Genomic DNA, 21,217 nt, shown 5'->3' on the forward strand with positions numbered 1-21,217 from the left:
AGACGTAGTTGGGCGGCGAAGAATAGCGGCGTGGTTGAGGCGACAGGGAACGACGGCGTCGGGGCAACGGTGACCGAGCAGTAGGGCAGCTGCTGAGTGTGTCAGAGGCAGCGTACGTACGGCTGGGCGAATACCGGAGAGATGCAGCGTATGGGCGAGAAGGCGACGAGAATTTGCCCCAATACGGTGACGTCCAGGTGGTGCGACAGTGGTGGGAGACATGACCACCCGGTGGCAGCGGAAGCAGATGGGTTCGTCGTCGGGAGTTCTCCATTCCGATGGGTTGCGGGATCTTGAAGGAAAATAGGAGTCATTGCGGGGATGCACTCATTGGCATCGGTCGGTATTCGGGTCGAGAGACGGAGCAGGCGACAGGGAAACCGAGAATGGCAATTTTTTGCCGCACGACGGCCTGAATAAGAGACCGTGGGAGGTGCTTGGACAGCGGCTTGGTCGAAGGGAGGTGTGTGGAAGGGCGCTGGACTTGCCGCTTCAAGCTCCAATCGAACGATGCACGTTACAATATCTCATTGCACACTCCTAGTGCATGCATTAAAAATATGGCACACTAGAGCAGTATTGCACTGAAATAAACTATTGCATTCATAAAAGCATCACCTTACACATGTACATTATACAAACACAACATATGGTAAACCTCAAGAGGAACTTACACTTGAAAATATTGGCACAGTGCAACTAATATCACACACACATTAATGCACTAAAATAAAATAACCTTGTGTAACAACGTACAGGCTGTTTCACACTTAAGGGACAACTCGAAGCACACTGCAATGCCCTCGGAGTTTTCCCCTAAGTGTGAAACAGCCTGTACATACATTATACCAACCACATGGAAAACCATCAAACTGCCAAAAGAATTCTTACCAGGCGTAGATTGTTACTTAGTTTTCGTTGTTGTAATTTATATTTTATTATAAAGTGGCACAATAGAACAATATTCCACAAGAGCACACGTGGATCCAAGAGGAAGTCTTTCTCCAACTCCCCCCCAACCCCCGGTCTCTTGAATAATGTGTGTGCAGTGCCATGCAGCACATAGCGTGCAACAAACCCAAGTCTTTTTGTGATACTGTGCCATCGGAATGCTCACTGGAACACAAATTTATGATTAATAGTATTATTGGCTGCAACCATATGCGAGATTATCGCCACCATCTTAAAGGGGTACTGACACAAAATTTGGCGGCCGAGATAGCCTGCTGGATCGATTCCCGTGTACGTGCGTGTGCCATCTGCAAAATATCGACAGCGAATAAAGCTTGGAAGGTATTTTATATGAATTTTGAAGTTCGCGAGCGCGATCCAGCATTATAGGCCACACCTGGTGCATTGACACCCTCGGAGGTGGCCCGAGGTGACCCCCCCTACTTCCCCTACGTAACCGTTGCAGCCGGTACAAGTTATGATGACGTCGTAGCCGCTATTTCTGTTTTGACGCGCTTCCCGACGAATCGCTCCTCGCCAGTTGGTAAAACCTGAAGTGATTCGCCACGTCGAAAATTCTTCCATCCCCGCCGCAAGAAAATCGTCGCCATCAGATGACGATGAGCCCGACGAGGACAGACCGCGCAGAAATGCGTCACTGTTCTGTGTGCTCACGAGACCGAGCGTTTCACTCGCTAGGTGGTGATAGTTGCACCCGGCGGCTTGTCGTTTTTGGAGCTCTGTAAAACCGAAACTGAGACTGTGTCGGTAATGAGGAGCTTGTAATTAATTATCTGTCGCGCCCTGCAGCAAACGATGAGCCGTGTTATGACTAACAGGCCCCCAGCAACACATTGCAGCACAAATACGCAGGGCGAAAATTTTTGTGTCAGGACTCCTTTAATGTCAGGTCCCACCAGAAAAAAACTTGATCCATGCCTGACTACAAGCCAGTGCACTGAAATAAGATATTACGTATGTAAAAGCACCGTATTATGGAACAATCAATACAATATAAAAACAAAATTTGGAAAACTTCAAAAACTAGTGAGATATTCATACTGGTGACACACAGTGCATTAAGGCACTCTCCTAATTCATACTTAAAAAACATTGGGCAGCTTGAACAATGCTGCATACAAGCTATCAAGCTGAAATAAAATATAACACGCATGAAAGCAACACCTAGCATGCAAACAGCCTAATAGCAACAATCAGCAAACATGAGATATTTATTTATTTATTTATTTATTTATTTATTTATTTATTTATTTATTTATTTATTTATTTGTAGATACTGCAATCCCACATGAGGGATTATAGCAGGGTGGGAAGTACAATGATAAGTATTGCTAGGTAAACAAGAACAAAAATACGGAAGCAAAGTACAGTTCTCGGAATTACAAAAAAAGGAAAAACTGATATACAATATTCACGAATACATGAACAACCATGGCGACAAGATACAATTCAAAATGTACAGGATAATAAATATACCAGAAACAGAGTCACATACGCAAGTACTGGAAAAACGCGGGTGTTAATTCTACACAATTTAAAAAAAACATATATATATACATATACATACACACACATACATTATGCAGTTAGACAAGAGGCAAACATTTCAAGTGATGGCTGTAAAGCAACATTAGTTAGGTTGTTCCATTCTCTGACTGTTCTCAGGAAAAATGAATACTGTGAAACAATTATTACGTGTCTGAAAGGGCGTAATAGAGAGATTATGTCGATGCCTTGTCGGATACCCAGAGGAGAAAGACAATAATTTGCTAGTGTCTATCTTATAGTGCTTCTTAATTAGCTGATATAAATATTTGAGACGAGAAATTCGGTTTCTTTCAGTTATCGGTGGAAGATTAGCTCTCGCTAGCAGTGTACTAACAGATGTGCGACCATAACTGTTGTACAGGTCGGTCCACTGTTAAAGGGAACACTCGAATGAGCCCCCTTCATTTTGCTGGCCCCCTCATTCCAAGTGGATGTGGAAACGTTGTTTGTTCAAGGTACTGGTCTGTCAAAGGGAGTCGGAACTGTCAACCACCAGTAGTCTTATGTAAATCTAAGCCACTGTACTGTTGCAAGAGAGCGATATCCTGACATGCCCTGAACGCAATTGTTCCCTTTAACGGTGGACCGACCTGTACATAGAACGGGCTGCCTTTCTTTGTATTTTTTCAATCTTGTTTTTATTAGTCAACATAAAAGGATCCCATATAATGACTGCATCATCTAGAATGGGTAGAACTGTTGATTTGTACGGCAGTAAGCGCACAGTGGGAGTGGAGTGCTTCAGAGCTCTCCTAAGAAATGATAGTCTTGTGTTAGCACAAGTTGCAACATAATCGATATGCTTATTCCACGTCAGGTTGCTGGTAATGTAAACCCCTAGATACTTGTAGTACTGCACCTCAGCAAGGAATATATTGTTAGAGCAATACTGGAACAAGAGGGGCTCTTTTTTTGTGCGAAATGCGCATAAATACGGTTTTTTCAAAGTTTATGGTATCTGCCAAGTTTGCACCAAGATTTAACTTTTTGAAATGCGGCATGTAACATTATTTGGTCATTAGAGTTTTCTACCTCTGAGTAAATAACGTAGTCATCTGCATAGAGATTTATGTTAATGTGTATGTCATTTACAATGTCACTGATATATAAAAGAAAAAGAAGTGGTCCAAGTACCGATCCCTGGAGGACACCAGATTCCACAGACACCCTCTCAGAGCATTTATCTTTAAATACAACGAATTGCTGCCGGCTATGAAGGTAAGATAAAATCCGTTTAGTTAACTGCTTGTTTTTGAGCATGTTGTCTAGTTTGAAAATTAATTTTTTGTGAGAAACCTTATCAAATGCCTTTAAAAATCCATAAAAATTGCATCAGTCTGCACACCTTTATTAATTGCCAATGCAAAATCGTGAACAGCCTGAACTAATTGGGTACAAATAGAATAACCTTTTCTGAATCCATGTTGAGACTCAGATAGGGCATTATGAGCAGTTAGAAATTCCGAAATATGATTCAATATACATTAGAGGTTTGATATCAATATCAAACCTCTAAATAATAAAGTGAGGGAAGCGTGCCTTTGTAACACCTTGCGTCTTGTAGTTCTTTGTTTTGCTTAACCAAAATAAAATAAACATTGTCAAACTTGCACAATATTGCACACAAGCTGCTGCAGTGAATTAAAATATTATACATACAAAAACATCTTCTAAAACAATGTTACTTCAAAGGACCATTTGGAAAGCTTAAATAATTATTCAAAGGCTCCAAATTCAAGCTTTCTTTCTTAATTTTGAGGCAATGCTGGGACCACGTACAACAAAACAGGTGCCTTATAAGTCTGGCGAAGGGTCTCAGCTTTCTGGCCGACTCGGCCACGACAAACCCAGTGTTCTTTTGCAGTGTCTTGCTTCGCGAGACCACTTGCAATCTGTTTTCTTTTTGCTGGTGCTGTTTTTTTTTTACCTTTCCTTTTAATTCCTGAGCATACCTTTGTTGGTGAACCTCTGATGGCTATTCCGCTACATGTTGCCATATTTTTGTCCACTAGAGCTTTGGTCTCATTGAATGTATTTAACACATGTTCCAACACTGCATCATCCTGCACATAGTCAAGTGAAGAAAGTATCTGCTCTCCTCGAGCTCTTATTTCTGACAGCATGTGTCGCCTGCGTTGGTGTGATGCCTCTTTTTCATCAATGTCACTGTCAAGCTCTGCGTCTTCTTGCTCATTATCTTTTGATAAATTTGGACACTGTTCCTGATGGGCACGAAAGAAGATACGTGTTGTTGGCATTTTCTTCCTTAATTGTTCCACGCAATTAGCAACATTTTCTTGGTCCAGAGTACTGACCCGATCCTTACTAAGTGCACTTTGAATGTGAATTGCCAAGTCTCTTTTGGTAGGGTAAAATTCTCTGCATGGGCTCTGCTTATTTGCAAATAAGACTTCTTTAACATAAAAATTTTGGCAACTTTCCATGGTCTTCACTGATGTGACTCGTTGTTGCACCAACTCGATTACCTTCTTTGATAAGTCTGCACTGACAGGCTGTGCATAGCCTGCACAACATGCATCGACATCATGATTGCAGTGACTGTCTTTGTCACTCATGCTTACATAAAACCGCCTCATCCGTAAAACAGGTTTTGCATCTGTCTCCTCTTGGAGTGCCAATTCAAGTCTGGAGAATACCTCTTCTGATGCAAGCTGATGCTTCCACTTTGAACATTGGTTCGAGAGGTTCGTCTAAGCAAAGAAATGAAGACCATACATGTTAGAGTATGGTGCTAGCTTCTGGGGTGACAGAAATATGAGCACAAAGCACAAATGCAAGAGTGACAAAAAGATCACACAAATGCATGTTTCTCACTGTTCTCTCATATTAGTGCTTTGTGTTCATCCATGCATCCACAAGTGTGCTGCCTTTGGAATTTCCCACAAGTACATGTTGCTAATCTATTCATTTGATTCTGTCCGTGGGCCTTAAATATGGCGGCCACATGATGCAAATCAACAAATAAGGAGAAGAAACAAGATCAATCTGTGCCAAGTGGCCTTGTAATCTAAGCCATCCTTAAAGAATATTAATCTGTATTTGTGAAAATAAGCAAATTTCATTAATTACTCCATTTGTATTAAGGATATAGCATTACAGTGACACTCAGGACCCATTATAATATAGTTATGTCCATTCTGTCGTTAAATTTTGAAATAATAATTAGCACCCTAGTACAATAAACTGTTCCTCTGAGTTTCAGTTGCTGTAACTTCAAAATGATTTTCTTTCGCCTTGATGCATTGCATCCACTAAAATGACTGTTAATAATGTCTTGCTATAGATAGTGAAGTATGGGTCCAATGAAATATATTGCTTCTTTACTCAGGCACACTACATTTAAATAGTTCTCGTTCAGGCTCTCTACATTCGAAAGATAAGTAGTACATGGAGAATGCAAGCCAGTTACAGCCCTCATCTAAACAATGTTGGCATATAAGCATGAACTTGTGAAATGCATATAAGGGCGAAATAAAGAATCAAGAATGATAAAAATCTGCGTGATCTGTTATGGAAGCAATTGTGCTTACCTGGAATTCTGGGTAAATTTCAATCTCTTTGATGTGCATCATTGCAGTGCACCCCTTTTTCTTGGTTCCTTGAAGCTTAACCTTTTTTTGCTTGCAGGTGGCAGCCGACCCCTCTGTTTCTTTCTCCTGTAACAACACAGCAGGTCTTAAACATTTCTGTAATAGCTTGCTGTCTGTTTCAGCACTGCAAGCAATGATAATAAGCGAGATGACTACATAGCTAACACAAATACAGAGCATGCATGAACAGTAGTGCATACAAGTTTTTGCTAGAACACCAAATGCCATCAGGTCTGTTAACCTCTTTTACACAGTGAGTGTTCACACCATGGGGCACATTTGAAACTTCTTTTCAGTACCTTCATAGCAAATTGTAGGGATTCACTACAAAAAAGGGTGGTCATGCAAACACACAGACACAGAGAAAAAGGCGGGTGTCCCGTTCTCTTCCGCTGTGTCTGTGTCTGCATGTCCACCCTCTTTCGTGATGAATACTCACCTACTGGCTCACCCATTCTAAGCTAGGGGGTTCACAGTAAAAAAAAAAGCAGGCTTACAGAACACATGCACAATGAAAATACAATAAACTATGCATATGTACTTTGTTCCTCTTAGTGTCATGCTTGTTATGCCTGCCTCTTAACACTAAATATCACTGCAGGCATTATATTTCATCAAACATTAACGACATATGTGAGCCCTTGATTGTGTCTGTATGTCTCAAGCACAGTGAGCGATTCTTTATAAGTCCCTTATGTCTGATATGGCTTACTTACCTGCTTTCACGTATTTTAGTCATACACACAGGTTGTAGTTAAATGTGAGTATCATACAAACACATGTATTAAATCTGACTTGAAAGGAAGTTTCTTGCATAACATTGGAATCTCCATAGCAGTTTGACAGCATGTACTTAGATGTTATATAAATGCTGGTTTGCCTTTCTCTGTATCAAAGTGAACATTTTTTTTTTTAACTTTAATATTTTGCATCTCCACAGTACTTTCAACAGGTTGCTCATTTCTTTCCCGACATTGTCCAGAATGTATTTTTACATATAATTGTTATTCTTCTTAGGTGTAGAGCTGTTTCGGTGCATTGCGGTGCTGGATGCAAATTTTCATTTATAATATCAATAAGAAAGCAATTTTGGTTTCCAGCAGGCATACAGTACACATATTTCTTTCGCCAATAAAAAACAAGCGTATCCGATGTGAATAATCTACATATTTAGCCTGCAACATGCTGTAAACTTGTATTGAAAAAAGGTTATTGAGAATGCCTATGACAACTGCACAAAAAATGGAACATAATTGTCTGAGAATATGCATGTGCATTGTCATCATTCATGAATTTAAACTGATTTCTTACCTCGCTGACCTTTAAGCCTTGAACACCTTTAACGTCCCTCCCAAAAAGGCAGCCTTTGTCCGTGGTTCGCACTACCTTAAATGGTACACCAATTTCCTTGATGTGGACATGGCCACGCTCGCTAGAGAGTAGCAGTTTCCCTGCACAGATTCAAGTTGATATGCAACATATGATGGAACTTTTTCCATAGTTAGCTGGTGCCAGCTCATCTACAGGACATGCACATGAAGTTGAAAGGGCTGGGCAAGGAGACAGGGGAAATTCCTGCGATGTATGTACAGGCTGTTTCACACTTAGGGGAAAACTCAGAGTGCATTGCAATCTGCTTTGCATTTTCCCCTAAGTGTGAAACAGCCTGTACGTGTCAATTTCCTGTAGTTATGGCAGCAGATGTGTGTGTGTGTGTGTGTGTGTGTGTGTGTGTGTGTGTGTGTGTGTGTGTGTGTGTGTGTGTGTGTGTGTGTACAATGTCTTTTTCACCTCACACACTTAAAGCAAGTCAACTAAATATCACAGAAGGTATATTCCATGGTGGACAATTTGCTAAAAACAAGAATAAAGCATGCACGCTCAGTAATTGAGTAAACTAATTACACCAATTGATTTTAATGACAACCTATTACGTCTCATGTGTTTATGAGAAAATCGAAGTAGGAAGAGCCGCTTGTAATCGCAATTGTTTTCCTTCGTGTCTGTTTTCATGTGCGTCATTTCAGCGGCAGTTACTTTTAAAAGCTAGTACTAAGTAGAGGCAAAAGGAAGTTCTGTATCACAAACCTTGTCGCTTGCTGGAGCGCTCAGTCTGAAATGAAATACTGATGGAGGCCAGGTCTCGCAGAAGCTCGTCATATTGTTCCTTCGACTCCACGTAACCAGTCCAGGTGTTTCCCTGCTTTTCTAGACATTGGAGGTGCTTTCTGAGGATGTCTTCCTCAGAAGTCGTAGACACAGTTCGCTCCATATGAACTCAGGACGCGACGCAACTCCGTCAAAGCTACACCAGTAGCTAAACGGACGAGACCAGAGAACACCCATACGACGAGACCGCCAATTCCAAACGTTGGAACAAAGGGAGAGCAGGGAGAGTATTTCAGCCGCAGTGACTATTCTGTGGTCCAGACCACAGAATAGAGTGCAGCTTTATTCTGTGGACCAGACCACAGAATAGAGTGCAGCTTTATTCTGTGGACCACATAATGATGATGATAGATTCTTTTATTAGGCGAAGGGAGGACCGAAGGCCACTGATGAGGAGGTTGGGGGTGGGGGAGAATTGGTAGGCACACACCATATGGCACACACTGACACACTAAATCACGCGCGCCAAGCCGCTACTAACTCCGAAGTGGGCTAATGTGATAAGCTGGTGAGGGTGTTCGAGTATGTCCTTTTGTACTGCTGCCAAATCGGGATGCATAAAAATGGCGCTGTTCCTTCGATGAGGACGTAGGGCAGGACAACGTAAAATGAGATGCTCCATGTTGGCTATGCATGGAGAGTGGCAAAAGGTACATATGCAGGGGCGGAGCGGAGGTATCTATGCCCCTCTTCCGGTCAGCAAGAGCATGCCATTGATGAATTATGTGAGGTGTAGTGGCTGTGTTTGCTAGCACTTTGTTAATAAATATTTCTTGGGATCGGCTGAGGGCGAGGTTCTTAAAGATACGAGGAGGGGTGACATCTTTGAGTCTCTCCCGGTTAGTGTACTTGAGGAAGCATCGCAGTCGTGCCATTTCGGAATGAGAGCTCGGTGGCAAATTCGGGTAGGGGTGGCAATCAAGATCGGGAGATCCATGTAGGAGAGGTTGGAGGTGATATCAGAGAATATCTACCACTTACCACTGATATGGTAGAACTACAGTGTACTGTAGTAGAACTCCAGCATTCGAGGTGGCGAGACCGTGTGCCACCTCGTTACCTCCCCCTTGGATCCCCACGTGACCCGGCGTCCAGGCGACTCTTTTGTGTCAATGCCATTCTTCTCTTTGTGCAGGAGAATTTCGCGGATGCGTAAAGCTGCAACATCTTCTGTATTGGGATTCTCGATGTCCTTTAGTGCTTCATATGAGTCCGTGTAGATAGTTGATGGCGCTATGTTATGCTGTAGGGCAGTCCAAATGGCCGAAAGTTCTGCTTGTGTAGGCGTCGCATAGTCATATGTAGCGCTTGGCCTCACCGGTCGAGGGTTTTTTTGTACCATGCTAAGGCCAGACTTTGTCCATCGAGAGCGGCGTCGGTAAATACAGCATTGGTGGTGTGCAGATTGTGTCGCTGAGAAAGCCGCTGTCTCGCCGCAGTGGCTCCGATTGGGAGTGGTGTGGATGTCTTGGAGTGGCACAGGAGAGGAAAGTTAAGGGTGTTATCTTCACTAGCCATGTCCCGGGATTCCATACGGACACGTCGGGTGTCCGAAAGCAGGGTGTCGTGCCCCTGTATGGTGAGGTGTAAACGGTTGTATAGAGATGTCTGCGCATTTCTGAGAATATCATCAATGGGTGGCATGGGCGTTAGGTTCTGCAGTTTTTGTATATTGGTAAACTTAGGGAGGCCCGTGATAGTCCGAAGGATGTGTCGGTGGAGAACTTGCAGAGTTTTTTCGGCTTTTTTTGACAGCGATATGACGGTGCCTCCGTAAGTGATTTTACCAAGAGCGATTGATCTGACTATGGTAGCGCAGGCTGATTGGCGTGCTCCGCCAAATTTATTGGAGATGCGTTTTATTGTGTTCAGTAGCTTTGGCCATTGTTTTTTGAGATCGGTGGTCCAAAGATGTCCCGTATTGCAGCTGTGAATGGGAATACCGCGAATTTTAATGTGCCCGTGTGTTGCTGTTACTTGATGTGGTCCTAGTGTTAGTGTTATTGCCTGCTCTGTTGGAAGAGCACTACGTCTGCCATCGACGCAAAGAAGTTGAGTTTTCTCTGGCGCTAAAGTCAGTCCTATTTGGGTGGAAGGTTATCTTCGAGTGCAATCAGAGCAGCTTGAAGTTCATTTGTCATATCCTGAATGTTCCCGCCATAGTCCTGTGCTTCGGTCCAAATGGTTATATCATCCTCATATATGGTATAGCGGGCACCAGTGTTCGATTCCAGTTCTTGGGCTACAGTGAGCATGGCAACATTAAAAAGCAGAGGACCCAAAATAGAGCCCTGAGGAACGCCTCGATCGAGATAGTAAGTCGCAGGGGACGTACTGGCGCGAAGACGTACTGGTCGTGCTTCTAGAAATATTGCGATCCACTCAAGCGTTCGTTGGCTGGGATATATTTTTGCTAGATTCGATAGGATGTGGTCCTGTTTGACGTTGTCAAAAGCTTTTCGCATGTTGTCCGCTAAAATATAGTCAGGAGGTCCGCATCGTGAGTTTTGATTTAGGACTCTTCGAAGCAACCAGAGGTTGTTGTGCGTTCCCATGTTGGGTCTGAAACCGGCTTGAGACGGGTGCAATCCTGATGGGTGATATTCGATATAGTTGGTTATCCTCGTATGTATCATCCTCTCAATGAGTTTGCAGATGGTCGGTGTAAGCGATATGGGACGGAGATTGGCTATAATTGTAGGATCCTTGCCTGGTTTTGGTATAGGATTGATAATAGACAGACGCAAATGTTCTGGGACTACTCCCTGAGACCATTGCTCGTTAATGATTTTTAGGAGGGCAGTTTCGGCTTCTTCTGACAGATTGCGCAGCATTTTCCAAGTGATGCTGCATGTCCCGGTGCAGAATCACATCTGCCCTGTTTTACGGCTGCATGAAGCTCCCCCAGCGAGAAAGGAGCGTCCAGGTCTGGGTTTGTGAATTCAGTCTTCGGCGTTTCGAGTGGAGAGGGCGCCCTAATGCTGGCATGAGGAAAAAATGTTTTTATGATTTTCTCTTCATGCTTGGCGTTGCCGTGTGACCCGTGTCGGAGTGCAAGTGTCTCGAGTGGAGAGGGTGCTTTGCTTTTACCAAGCATTTTGCGAAGAATTCCCCGAAGCTTCATGCCTTTTATTTTTCCGAGTCGCTCACAAGTGGAGACCCATTGCGCTTGACTGAGCTCCTCCCCGTGTTGCCTAATCAGCTTGAATATTTCTCTGATACGACGGAGAGTCTGGTACCTTCTGCCGTTGGTCTTGTACTTTTGTGTGAGCTTGTTGGCGCTCTTCTATAGAGCAATCATTCGCGAGTCAACGCCTCCATCAGCTTCTTCACTAAAAGTTTCTTAAGTGGCAGAGCGAAGGTTGTTACGCGAATGTTGTGCGAATTCTTCGATGGTTTCGAATTTTCCTTCGGTGCCGTCCCGAAAGTGGGACCAGTTGATAGATCGAATACATGCGCGCTGTTTGCGAATTTTCTTATTAATAGTGAAAATAATGGGGTAATGATCACTACCCCACGTGGTAGAATGAGTCTCCCAGCGTTCAACTACTTTAGGTGTGGCGGTGGTTAAATCCGGAGTGGTATTGCTTTGCAGCCCCGCCCTAGTGTGAGCCCCAATTTTGTTGCAAATGTGAAGTGGAACTGATTCCAGTTGATCAGCCAGAAGGCGTCCTCTCGAATCGGCAGAGGTATATCCCCAGATATCACTTTTGGCATTGAAGTCGCCGCCTCGGCGCCTATATTACGATCTGAGTATTCTTAGCCTCGTGCAGCAGCTGCTGTATCTACACGTATTCGTCCGGTGAAGTGGCGCCGCACCGAGGGCGGTAGTAGACCGAAACGACCACCAGTGAGTGTTGCCTGCCTTTGCCCGGGAGAGCGAGCTTGACTGCCACGAGTTCCCTGTATTCATTGCTTGCTCGTGTGGTTTCCATAAGTATTGCAGTGCATGACGAACTAAGATGGCCGCCTGCCCTTTCGGTGGAGGGGCAGGATCAGTGTGCTTCCTGGACGCGTGAGTGATTGTTGGGTAGGCGAATGTCTGATAATTACATAGCGAAACTGGACCCCTTGTTTCTTGCAGCAGAATGATGAGAGGTTTATATTGGTCAACTTGATATTTTAATGCTTGGACATTCTGATACTTCTGCAGTTCCATTGGATGCATATACTATTAGGAATTTTCATGGTTATTCCCTGCTGCGGTTGCGGGCGCGCCGGTAGTTCCTCTTGCATTCATCTGCGGTCGCTTTAATTTGCGCGATTTCCCGCTCATTTACTTCTTTGTGTTGCATAATTACTTGTTCCTGTTGCGCCATCGCTCGCTCAATTGCTTCCATACGGGAGTTCAGTTTCTCGAGGAGCTGCATGATGGTATCAAGTGCCTGGTCCGTCGTGACAGATGATTTTCGGTCGAGGGTGCTAGTAGTCCTCTGGAGATCACTGTGCGCGGCTGCGTCGCAGGGTTAGCTTGCACGGTGTGCTCTGCAGCGGTTGGTGATGATTTCTTGGGGAGTGGTGGTCCATCCGATTTTTTAGGCTTTACCTGTGAGGGAGAGTTGATCGCCGTTTATTCGCGGATTCCTTGCGAGGCCTGTATCCAAGATGTGATCTGTTGCTGCATTGCGTCTAAGTTCTGTTGCATGAAGTTTTCCATTTGTTGCTGGACCTTGCTCCAGGCACCTGTCGAGACTGCCTGAGCTTGTCCGAAACGCTCAAGTCTATCCTAAACGTTACTGATGTATTCCCGTGTTCGACGCCGTCACCTGTGACCATGTCTTGGGCGGGGTGCCTGTGTTTTTATCTAATGGTTCTGGCTGCTCTCCTTCGTTCAGTTTTGCAGCAGCATTCTTCTTGGGGAGCGGCGGGCTTGTGGCTCTAAATGCTCTCGTGGGGCAGTTGGGGTCCAAAGAAATGTGGCCCGCTGCTTGACAGGCCACGCAGAACGGTGTCTCCTCACACTGGCTATCTTCCTCGTGTGTGCGGCCGCAGTGACGACACATAGCTTGCGATGGGCAAAATCTGGCCATGTGGCCCAGTCCATGACATCGAAAACATTCGGTCCAAATGTGCACCGCGGTGCACATTTCCAAAAATGTATTAATCTCGATCCTTTGGCCGCGGATTAAATTCTGTTCTCGCGTAATGTGTGTAAGTGAAAGAACGTTCACAAATATTTTATCAACGCCCACTATTGGATATTTTAAATACAAATGCACCAGTGCGCACCGCGATCACTCATAGTGCTGCACTTTCCCAAATAAGCATCTTCGACTGAAGCCAGCACAATCCCAGTTCCAATCAGTAGCCTTGCAGTCCCAACTGGAACCAGTTCCTACTGGGACCAGTTCGAGACCAGTGGCCTCATATTGGAACCAGTTTGATCCCAGTTCAAGACCAGTAGCGTTCTACTGGAACCAGAACAGTATCAGTTCAAGACCAGTAACCTCCTGTTGGGACCATTAGAAACCAGTAGCCGACCAGTTGATTACCAACTGGGACCAGTTGAAACCAATAGAAACCAATAGAAACCAGTAGAAACCAGCAGAAACATTTTCACCTGGGGAGAACACGTGAGCCAGACATTATAGCGCACCACGCGGCCTGGAATTTGCAATTCATTCTCAAAGTCAGCTAGAAATCGCCCCCTTTTCTCTCGATAAATAATGCCATAAACTGAAATGACGGCGTCATAGACCTAAAGTTCACGGCCATTGGCCGATTTGAGCATCGTGAGCAGGGTTGCCACTGCCTTTCGAGTAAATGTCGCCAAACGACGAGCAAAAAGTCGCCAAAAGTCGCCATTTTTTTACAAATTTCGCCAAAAAAGTAGCCATTCTAGATATGTGCGGCATACCCAGTAATAAAAATTTCCACTCACGTATAGCCCCGTAGAATACAGTACCATCCAAGACCCTTAAATTATACTGACGTTTCTCGATGCCAGTCTTATCGCCCGCTTCATTATGGGAGTGCATGGTGCTGCTTCTCCGACTAGCCGCAAGATGTGCGTGGTGGCGCAAGGGTGAATGAACGAAACGCTCATGATATCCTTCCATCCCTGTCCTCTCGTTTCAAAGCTAAAAGCGGGGTGTAAACCTTGGGCGAAAACCGTGAAAGCATTATTTGTAGACAGCTTTACGTACCCTTATATGAATTAAAAGGATTAAAAGGTTTATTGAAGGTAACACGACAGAATTCTTACAGGAACCGATCATTAGTGAGTCTTACACCTTTTCAGTGTGAACTAATATGACACCGGACATCACCGACCCTTTCTTATAGTTACTTATATCTACACGCGTCAACCCGATGCGTTATTGCTGTATAACAATGTAAAATGTTATATAGCAATTGTTTTATTGCACACGCTCACCGAGAACAGTGAAAAATGCCTCAATAAATAATTTTTATTGCAGAAATAGCGCGTATCCGCCTCTCTTCGCTATTCCAAAACAGTCTTTGCGAGCTGCAGGAACTGGGGGTACTGCAACAGTGAATAAGTCGCCAAGCTATTCAGAGCAGTTGGAGCTTTGGCGGAACAAATGGTCGGAACGCGCGGCCAACCCGTCGTCTTGCCCCTTCAGATGCGAAACTTCAGATAAGCTTAAGCACCTAAAGCCATAAACCTATAGTCAATCACTGCCCCCTCGCGGTTTGCAAGGCAGTCCGCTGACTTACATTTTGCTAGAATGTCGCTGGGGGACGTTCCAGTACCTCTCGCATCTAGATGGCATCCCGAACTAAGGATCCCACTCACTGATCTTATTTTCACAGAACATCAAATAAACTTTTTATTATCTCTCTAGATGAATTGAGGAGGTACACACGAGTTACAGGACGGACATACCGAATGACGCGTAATGTGCACATTCTACTCGTGGGTCTAAAACCAAGAAAAGTACTGAGAATGTTGCCGCTCATTCGTTGGGAAGACACTGAGCTTAGGATTCAAACCTCGGTGGAGACCTAAGCCGAAAATCGCCAAAAATTCGCCATGTCGCCATTCATAATTTTAGGTCGCCACAGGCCTCTCAAATTCGCCAATTTGGCGAAAAGTAGCCACCATTGGCAACCCTGATCGTGAGCTGGTTTCCACGGCCGCCGCGAGATGCCGCCAGTGTTGCCAGGTTTGGCTACTTTGCGCCAATTCGGCTACTTTTTTTAAGCCCAGTGGCGGCAGCAAAAACGTCTTAGCTACTTGGCTACTTTTTTGGCTAGTTTTTGTTCCTTCTATTCGAGCCAGATTATCACTATATGGTGACGTTGCAGCCGCTGGCGTTCCAGTATAGGGTGTCAGAACGTGGCAGCCGAGGCATATTTCCAGGTCTTAATTTAGCACCTTCTGTGCACAAAACCAAAGGTTTTTGGTTACGTGGCTTGAATACGGGGAAAACTGGTCCATGGAGCCTCAGTTTGCAGACCACATATTTGAGAACGCGACTTTAAATGGTAATTGGAAGTGAACCTCAATTAATACACAGCGCTCCGCATCAAGGGCGCTCTGCACTCATCGTTATTAGGAATCGAAAGTCCGACGAACGGCTTGTGTCATTTCTTAGGATTAAGTATGGACTAGGGAATATTTCTAGAACACTGTAGGAATATTAACTGATCGGATTTGTCATCACGCAAGAAATGATTTCGGAAATGACTACAGTTCGTGCTTCAATCCCAGCCACTAGCTGTGACTTTAGCACACGCATGGAGTAAAGGTTTTTATTGCCTCCACAAGGCGGTTGCTTCTAGTCCTTTTAAGTACGCAAGAGACGTGAAGAGAGTCGTAGATGTAGATGTAGATCCTGTACTGCTGGCTCACACCCACTCGTGGGGATTGGCCAAGAATCGGGTAGCTTAGAAAGAGTCATTTTTGCAACAGCTCAAGAAACTTCTTCATCCTGTAACGAAATGATTACTGAAGTTAATCATTTTTGCTTGAATATTATGTCTTGGTGCTGTACTTATCTACATTTTCGTCAAGACGCTTTCGTACTTAGTCATTTAACTAAAAACGTTGGAGTTGTTTGCACATGCGCGTGGCTATTTTTGGCTACGTTTACTGCTCTTGGCTCAAGTTGGCTGCTTTTTGGCTAGTTTTTCTAATTTGTTGACTTTTTTTGGTCTTTCTGACGTAGCAACCCTGGATGCCGCCACGTGCCTGACTTGCACGTGGCTAACGTGGCGGCACGCGCGTGCGCTCGCGATCACACTGACCGTAAGCCGCGCACTGGAATAAAAAAAAAAGGTTCCAGGTCATTACACGCTCTGATGAATGAGCGAACGTAGCTTCTTCCCCATTTTAGGGGCGAAGCACCTTAATTGGCGTCTCGGCGAGCATCGTGCATCGTCGTCTGCTGGCGGGACGGTCCATTAGCTTGAGAGCAAGAGAGGGCGCCACCGCTAGAGTGTACTAGACCACCGTCTCAGCGTTCGCCGTGTGGCGAGGGAGCGCGAACGGCACGCGTTAACTAAGGAAACGCTCTTTCTGCGACGAATGCTTAACTGTCCGCTCGCAAAGAACGAGAACGCGCCCTCGCCCGCGAGAGACAACGCCGCGACGCAGGCAGCGTCTGCTAGCGAGTTTCTTGATTGAAAAAACCGACTGCTAGCGTTGTACAACCGTTCACCGGCCACCTCGTATATATATAGGCACTGGATCTTGACCTGAATGTAGTGCCGGTGGGAGATTTTTCTTGTGCACAGTTTAACAATAAAGATTCGCAGCGTGCGCGTGCACTAAAAGCGGACTGCGGGTCTCTGCGTCTAATCTTTCTTCTGTCTCTCATTGTCCATTAGCAGTGATTTTGCTGTGGGAAACACCGGCGCACACTGCATGCTTCGGCCCTCAACAATTTTTCATCCCCATCTCTGTGTAGCTTTCAGCGCGCTCGCTGGTACGAAAGGAGAGAGAAAGCGCTTAAAGTGTGCGGCAAATCCCTGTAACCCCTCTCGTACTTGACCGATCCTAAGAAATTTTTGCGGCAGTCGATTCGTGAGACAATAAACTCCTTTAATGAAGTCATTCGATAATTACTTGGCCCATGCAAGGCCCCTTTCACGTGCCCACTTAGGAGTTACACTTTGCAAGACTAACGCGCGCTAGATCTGTACTAAACCTTATTCTTGCGATGACGATGTTTCCACAGTAGTACAGCATTTTTTGTTTTAGTTTTGTATCCTTCGACGTCTCTGACTGCGTGAGATCAATGCGATTGTTATAGTATGAATTCGCTGAGAATACGCACGACGAAACGTTTCGCCGTTTCGCAAAGAATACGACTTGAAATTACAATAATTGGATCTCGCACATTCCATAGACGACAGCAAAAAGATGCCGCGATTTTTTCAAATTTTCGTGATGTATACACATAACGACGTTATCGGCATTTTCGCGGAAATTTCAGTTGCGAGAACGTCCGACTTTCACACTGTGTTGTCTCTATATTTTGTTGATTGCGTATTGCTCTCGCGTCGTCTTGGAAACAAACTACAAGAGGCCCAGCAAGAGGCAAAGCCCAGAGGGCCCAGGCCCCCCTCCATGTTTTAAGGAGGGGTTCGGCGCCTCCTCGGCAGTTCGACTGTAGCACTGCAGCACCCATTCGAGAAGCGCTGGATTTTTTTTTTTTTTTTGCAGTAGCGCCTTGTGTGAGGAGATTCAAACCCTCTCATTTTCTGAATAATGATTTAATCGCGGTTATTCGGTTTATGTGAGCAAAATAGGAAAATAGGTATCTTCGTACTGCTGCATGCATTTCCTCGGGACACTGCACATGACGGATCACCACCCTGTCCACCTAAGCTTCTTGGCACAGCATATTGTTTCACGAGGCACCTGAGCATGGAGCTAGCTGCTCCTGAATTAAGGAAGGTTCACCTTGGTCTCTTTACCGGTCGATTTTCATTCTTCAGTTGTGCATCGAGTCGGGTGTAATGCCATAACGTACGCATTTTGCCTACTTCTTTAGGTAATTAGGCGCAAAAATAAAATGAATATAAGCGTTGTTGTGCCTGAGCTTCTCAATGCAGTGAGTAAAATAATGTTCTGTGTTGCAGCTCGAGTTATTTGCTTTGAGCTCACGTATATTTAACCCTTTACATACCGAGTTTTTGAAAAATTGTTTCCAAAATGCCAATATTTTTAGTGCTCGATTAAATCGGCACATTAAATAAATGTCTGAAATTAGAGCACTGCACGGGCCGATTTTTCCGGCCCGGGCCCGGCCCGGCCCGAAAACGCCATGCTCCGGCCCGCCCGAGCCCGGCCCGGTGTTCCTAAATGTGGCCCGTACCCGGCCCGGGCCCGACAGGTTTGGGCCCGGCCCGGCCCGGCCCGGCCCGTTTCAGCTAGTTATGCCTTGAGCATAAAGGAGGCACTGTCCAACCTTCGGTTATTGTGAAGATACCTGCCGCACAACTTTCACCGGTACTGTGTATAATTTTGGTGAATTACGCGCGTAACACTCTTGCGAAATGATTGCAGGGCAATATAAAATATAATTGGAGTCATAGCTGGCTCTTTCATTTACGCACGCAGTGCTAACCACGCAATCTCATTTTTGCATTTCAAAGAACAACTACAAAATATAATACCTGCATGAAGTGGAGAAAAAAGCACGGCAGACATTTTTAAATTGAGTCTACATCAACTGCATACGAACTAGGGCTGTTGAGTAAAAGTAGCAAGTCTCCTGCAAACCTCATCTATTGCACAATGCAATGGGGAAAAAAACGTGCTCTATCTGCTTCTGGGAGGAATACGCCAGGCTGGGCAGCGTTACATAAATTAAAGCTGTCGTGTTGACTCCTCGGCAGGCAACTGCACCCAACCTACACTACGTTTTCGTGTTCAAAACAACAAGGTTCTTTGTCCCACCCTTCTTCCCCGAGTCACCGCCACCGTCACCGCCACTCGGGGAAACGAGTGTCTCTATGGTCTGGCGCATCGCCACTAGTAATGGGAAAATCAACAACGGCGCTTGCCCTGGGATAAGAGTCGCTCCGCATCTTGCACTTAAATGCACGAAAAACAGCTCCTGAGATTTTAATGACTCACAAGTCGCGTTGGCTAGTCTACGGGCATGCGAGCGTAGCTGCATACTCGAAATGTTTCCCTAGATACAAACGTGCACATCTTATACACACTAATCTAGGCAGTTTACCATTGTTTTCCTTACACGGTACCCAAGAACGTCTTTCACTCACTATAATGGCGGAAACTTATATTAGGCGTTTCTTGAAATCCCATGTAGCATACCGATGGAGCAAAATTGTAGACGTCTTGTACTGTGCAATTTCTATGCACGCCAATGCACTCCAGGTGGTTTAAATTACCCGGAGCCCTCAACGACGGCGTCTCATATAGCCTGGGTCGCTTCGGGAAGTTAAACCCCACAAAACAACAAAAACAAAGCCACACAACGTACACCCGCAATTATACCTATACGTATGAGACCCGGGCCTAATACGGGCCTGGCGCACGCCCGAGCCCGATCCGAGCCCGAACACCAGGGGCCCGAGCCCGGCCCGGGCCCGATCCAAGAACCCCTTACCCGGCCCGGCCCGCGGGCCGGGCCGGGCCCGGGCTTTCGGGCCGGCCCGGGCCCGTGCAGTGCTCTATCTGAAATACACTCAGCATATATTTATTTGCACGACATTCATAAGCATTTTTTCAATTCTAGAGACAGTTGGCTTCACTACGCTGTGATCGCCCCAAAGACAACTTCTGTGATTTGAGAGAGTTGCAACGAAATTGATTTTCACAAAGAATAACACTTTATCTGTAGTACCAGTATATATATACGTCAGACTCTGCCCAGGTGGGCCTGCGAAAAACACCGCCACCAGCGCCCTCATCGCAGCCCTGGCGCTAACTGGGTAGTAGAAAGAGCCGTCCGCAAGCGAATGTGCTCTTTCGCTGTTGTCGAGGCGCGGTTTCCTGAAAATCAATGGCCTGGACAGCTTCTTCCGCCAATCCACGCTTCAAAAAAGTAGGAAGACTATCAAAGCGAACTTCTGGCACAATGCAACAGAAGTTTCAGTTATTCCCTGCGCTCTGCAACTCGTAAGTACAAGCGAGCATCGAACGACATCGAGCTCGAGGCAAGCCCTCCGACATCCGTTCGCTATCGCGTAAATGCGTTAAAATCGGGTATATACGCAATGCCAAAGCGCTGAAGTACATACACGATCAATTTACTTAGCTGTGTATCTTATGATCAGTGGTACACAGCTCTTCTTTTGCTTCCTGTGCAGTGGACTGTTTTATCATTCTCAAATGACCTCTCGATGCTTGTCTTCCGTTTGTATATACTGCAAACGGGGACAGTTGTGTGTCCAATTTCGCGTGGTATATCCAAGGCAGAACAGTGGTCTCCGAGATAGCTACGGCAATCGCGGAGGCCACGGGCAAAACAAACGTGAAGGTGGTTTAAAGGGACACTAAAGGCAAATAACAATTTATGTCAGAGTGAAAGCCCAATGTATGACAACTTCTAAAACGGCAATATTATCAACAGCAGTACCCTACTTACCGAGAAATTAGGCTAAATGTATCACATGATGAGCGCCACGAGTGGGACATTTTCGAAATGATCCCTATGACGTATGGAAGTCGGCCTACAATAAATCACTAGTAATCAAACTAGCAGCAGTAAAAAAAGAACATTCCGAGCATCAAAAGACGTAATAAAATGCTGTTTGTTCGTTTCCGCTTGATTCATGGAAAACAAAACCTCCGTGGCGTTGCCATGGGGAACGGCGCGCGTGGTTCAAAGGTTCCATTTTCGCCGAACTGCGCCTCGCCCGTCTCAGTGGCAGTTTCGGGATCGCGTACTGCCGTGCGTGTTTTGCGCGCTCGTGAAAGTCGCTCTGACAGAAAGTTCGACAAAATGCCGCATGCGTGTGATATTGCCGGATGC

The 21,217-nt window shown here is 45.3% G+C and overlaps 1 protein-coding gene across 3 annotated transcripts; it reads right to left on the reverse strand.

Moving 5' to 3' along the window:
• Window positions 1–534: 534 nt before the first annotated feature.
• Window positions 535–8,545, reverse strand: LOC119386864 (uncharacterized). Of its 3 annotated transcripts, XM_037654128.2 has the most exons (5): window positions 8,220–8,545; window positions 7,443–7,582; window positions 6,072–6,197; window positions 5,103–5,231; window positions 535–1,909 (listed from the first exon to the last, which is right to left on the reverse strand). In XM_037654128.2, the coding sequence occupies exons 1-5, from the start codon at window positions 8,401–8,403 to the stop codon at window positions 1,895–1,897; spliced, it is 594 nt and encodes a 197-aa protein (XP_037510056.1). In that variant the 5' UTR covers window positions 8,404–8,545; the 3' UTR covers window positions 535–1,894. The 3 variants fall into 3 exon arrangements, with proteins under 3 accessions (XP_037510056.1, XP_037510057.1, XP_037510055.1); XM_037654129.2 differs by lacking the exon at window positions 5,103–5,231; XM_037654127.1 differs by lacking the exon at window positions 535–1,909 and having other exon boundaries at window positions 3,084–5,231.
• Between the last annotated feature and the right edge of the window lie 12,672 nt (window positions 8,546–21,217).

The sequence above is a fragment of the Rhipicephalus sanguineus genome, chromosome 3 (assembly GCF_013339695.2).
Source record: "Rhipicephalus sanguineus isolate Rsan-2018 chromosome 3, BIME_Rsan_1.4, whole genome shotgun sequence".
NCBI classification, from domain to species: Eukaryota; Metazoa; Arthropoda; class Arachnida; order Ixodida; family Ixodidae; genus Rhipicephalus; species Rhipicephalus sanguineus.

Excerpts from the sequence above, each read along its gene's own strand:
- LOC119386864 (XM_037654127.1), bottom strand. The coding sequence starts at position 8,403 with ATGGAGCGAACTGTGTCTACGACTTCTGAGGAAGACATCCTCAGAAAG. Across the intron at positions 7,583-8,219 it reads GCGCTCCAGCAAGCGACAAG|GGAAACTGCTACTCTCTAGC; the intron begins GTTTGTGATACA and ends GAATCTGTGCAG. Across the intron at positions 6,198-7,442 it reads AAGGCTTAAAGGTCAGCGAG|GAGAAAGAAACAGAGGGGTC; the intron begins GTAAGAAATCAG and ends GTGTTGTTACAG.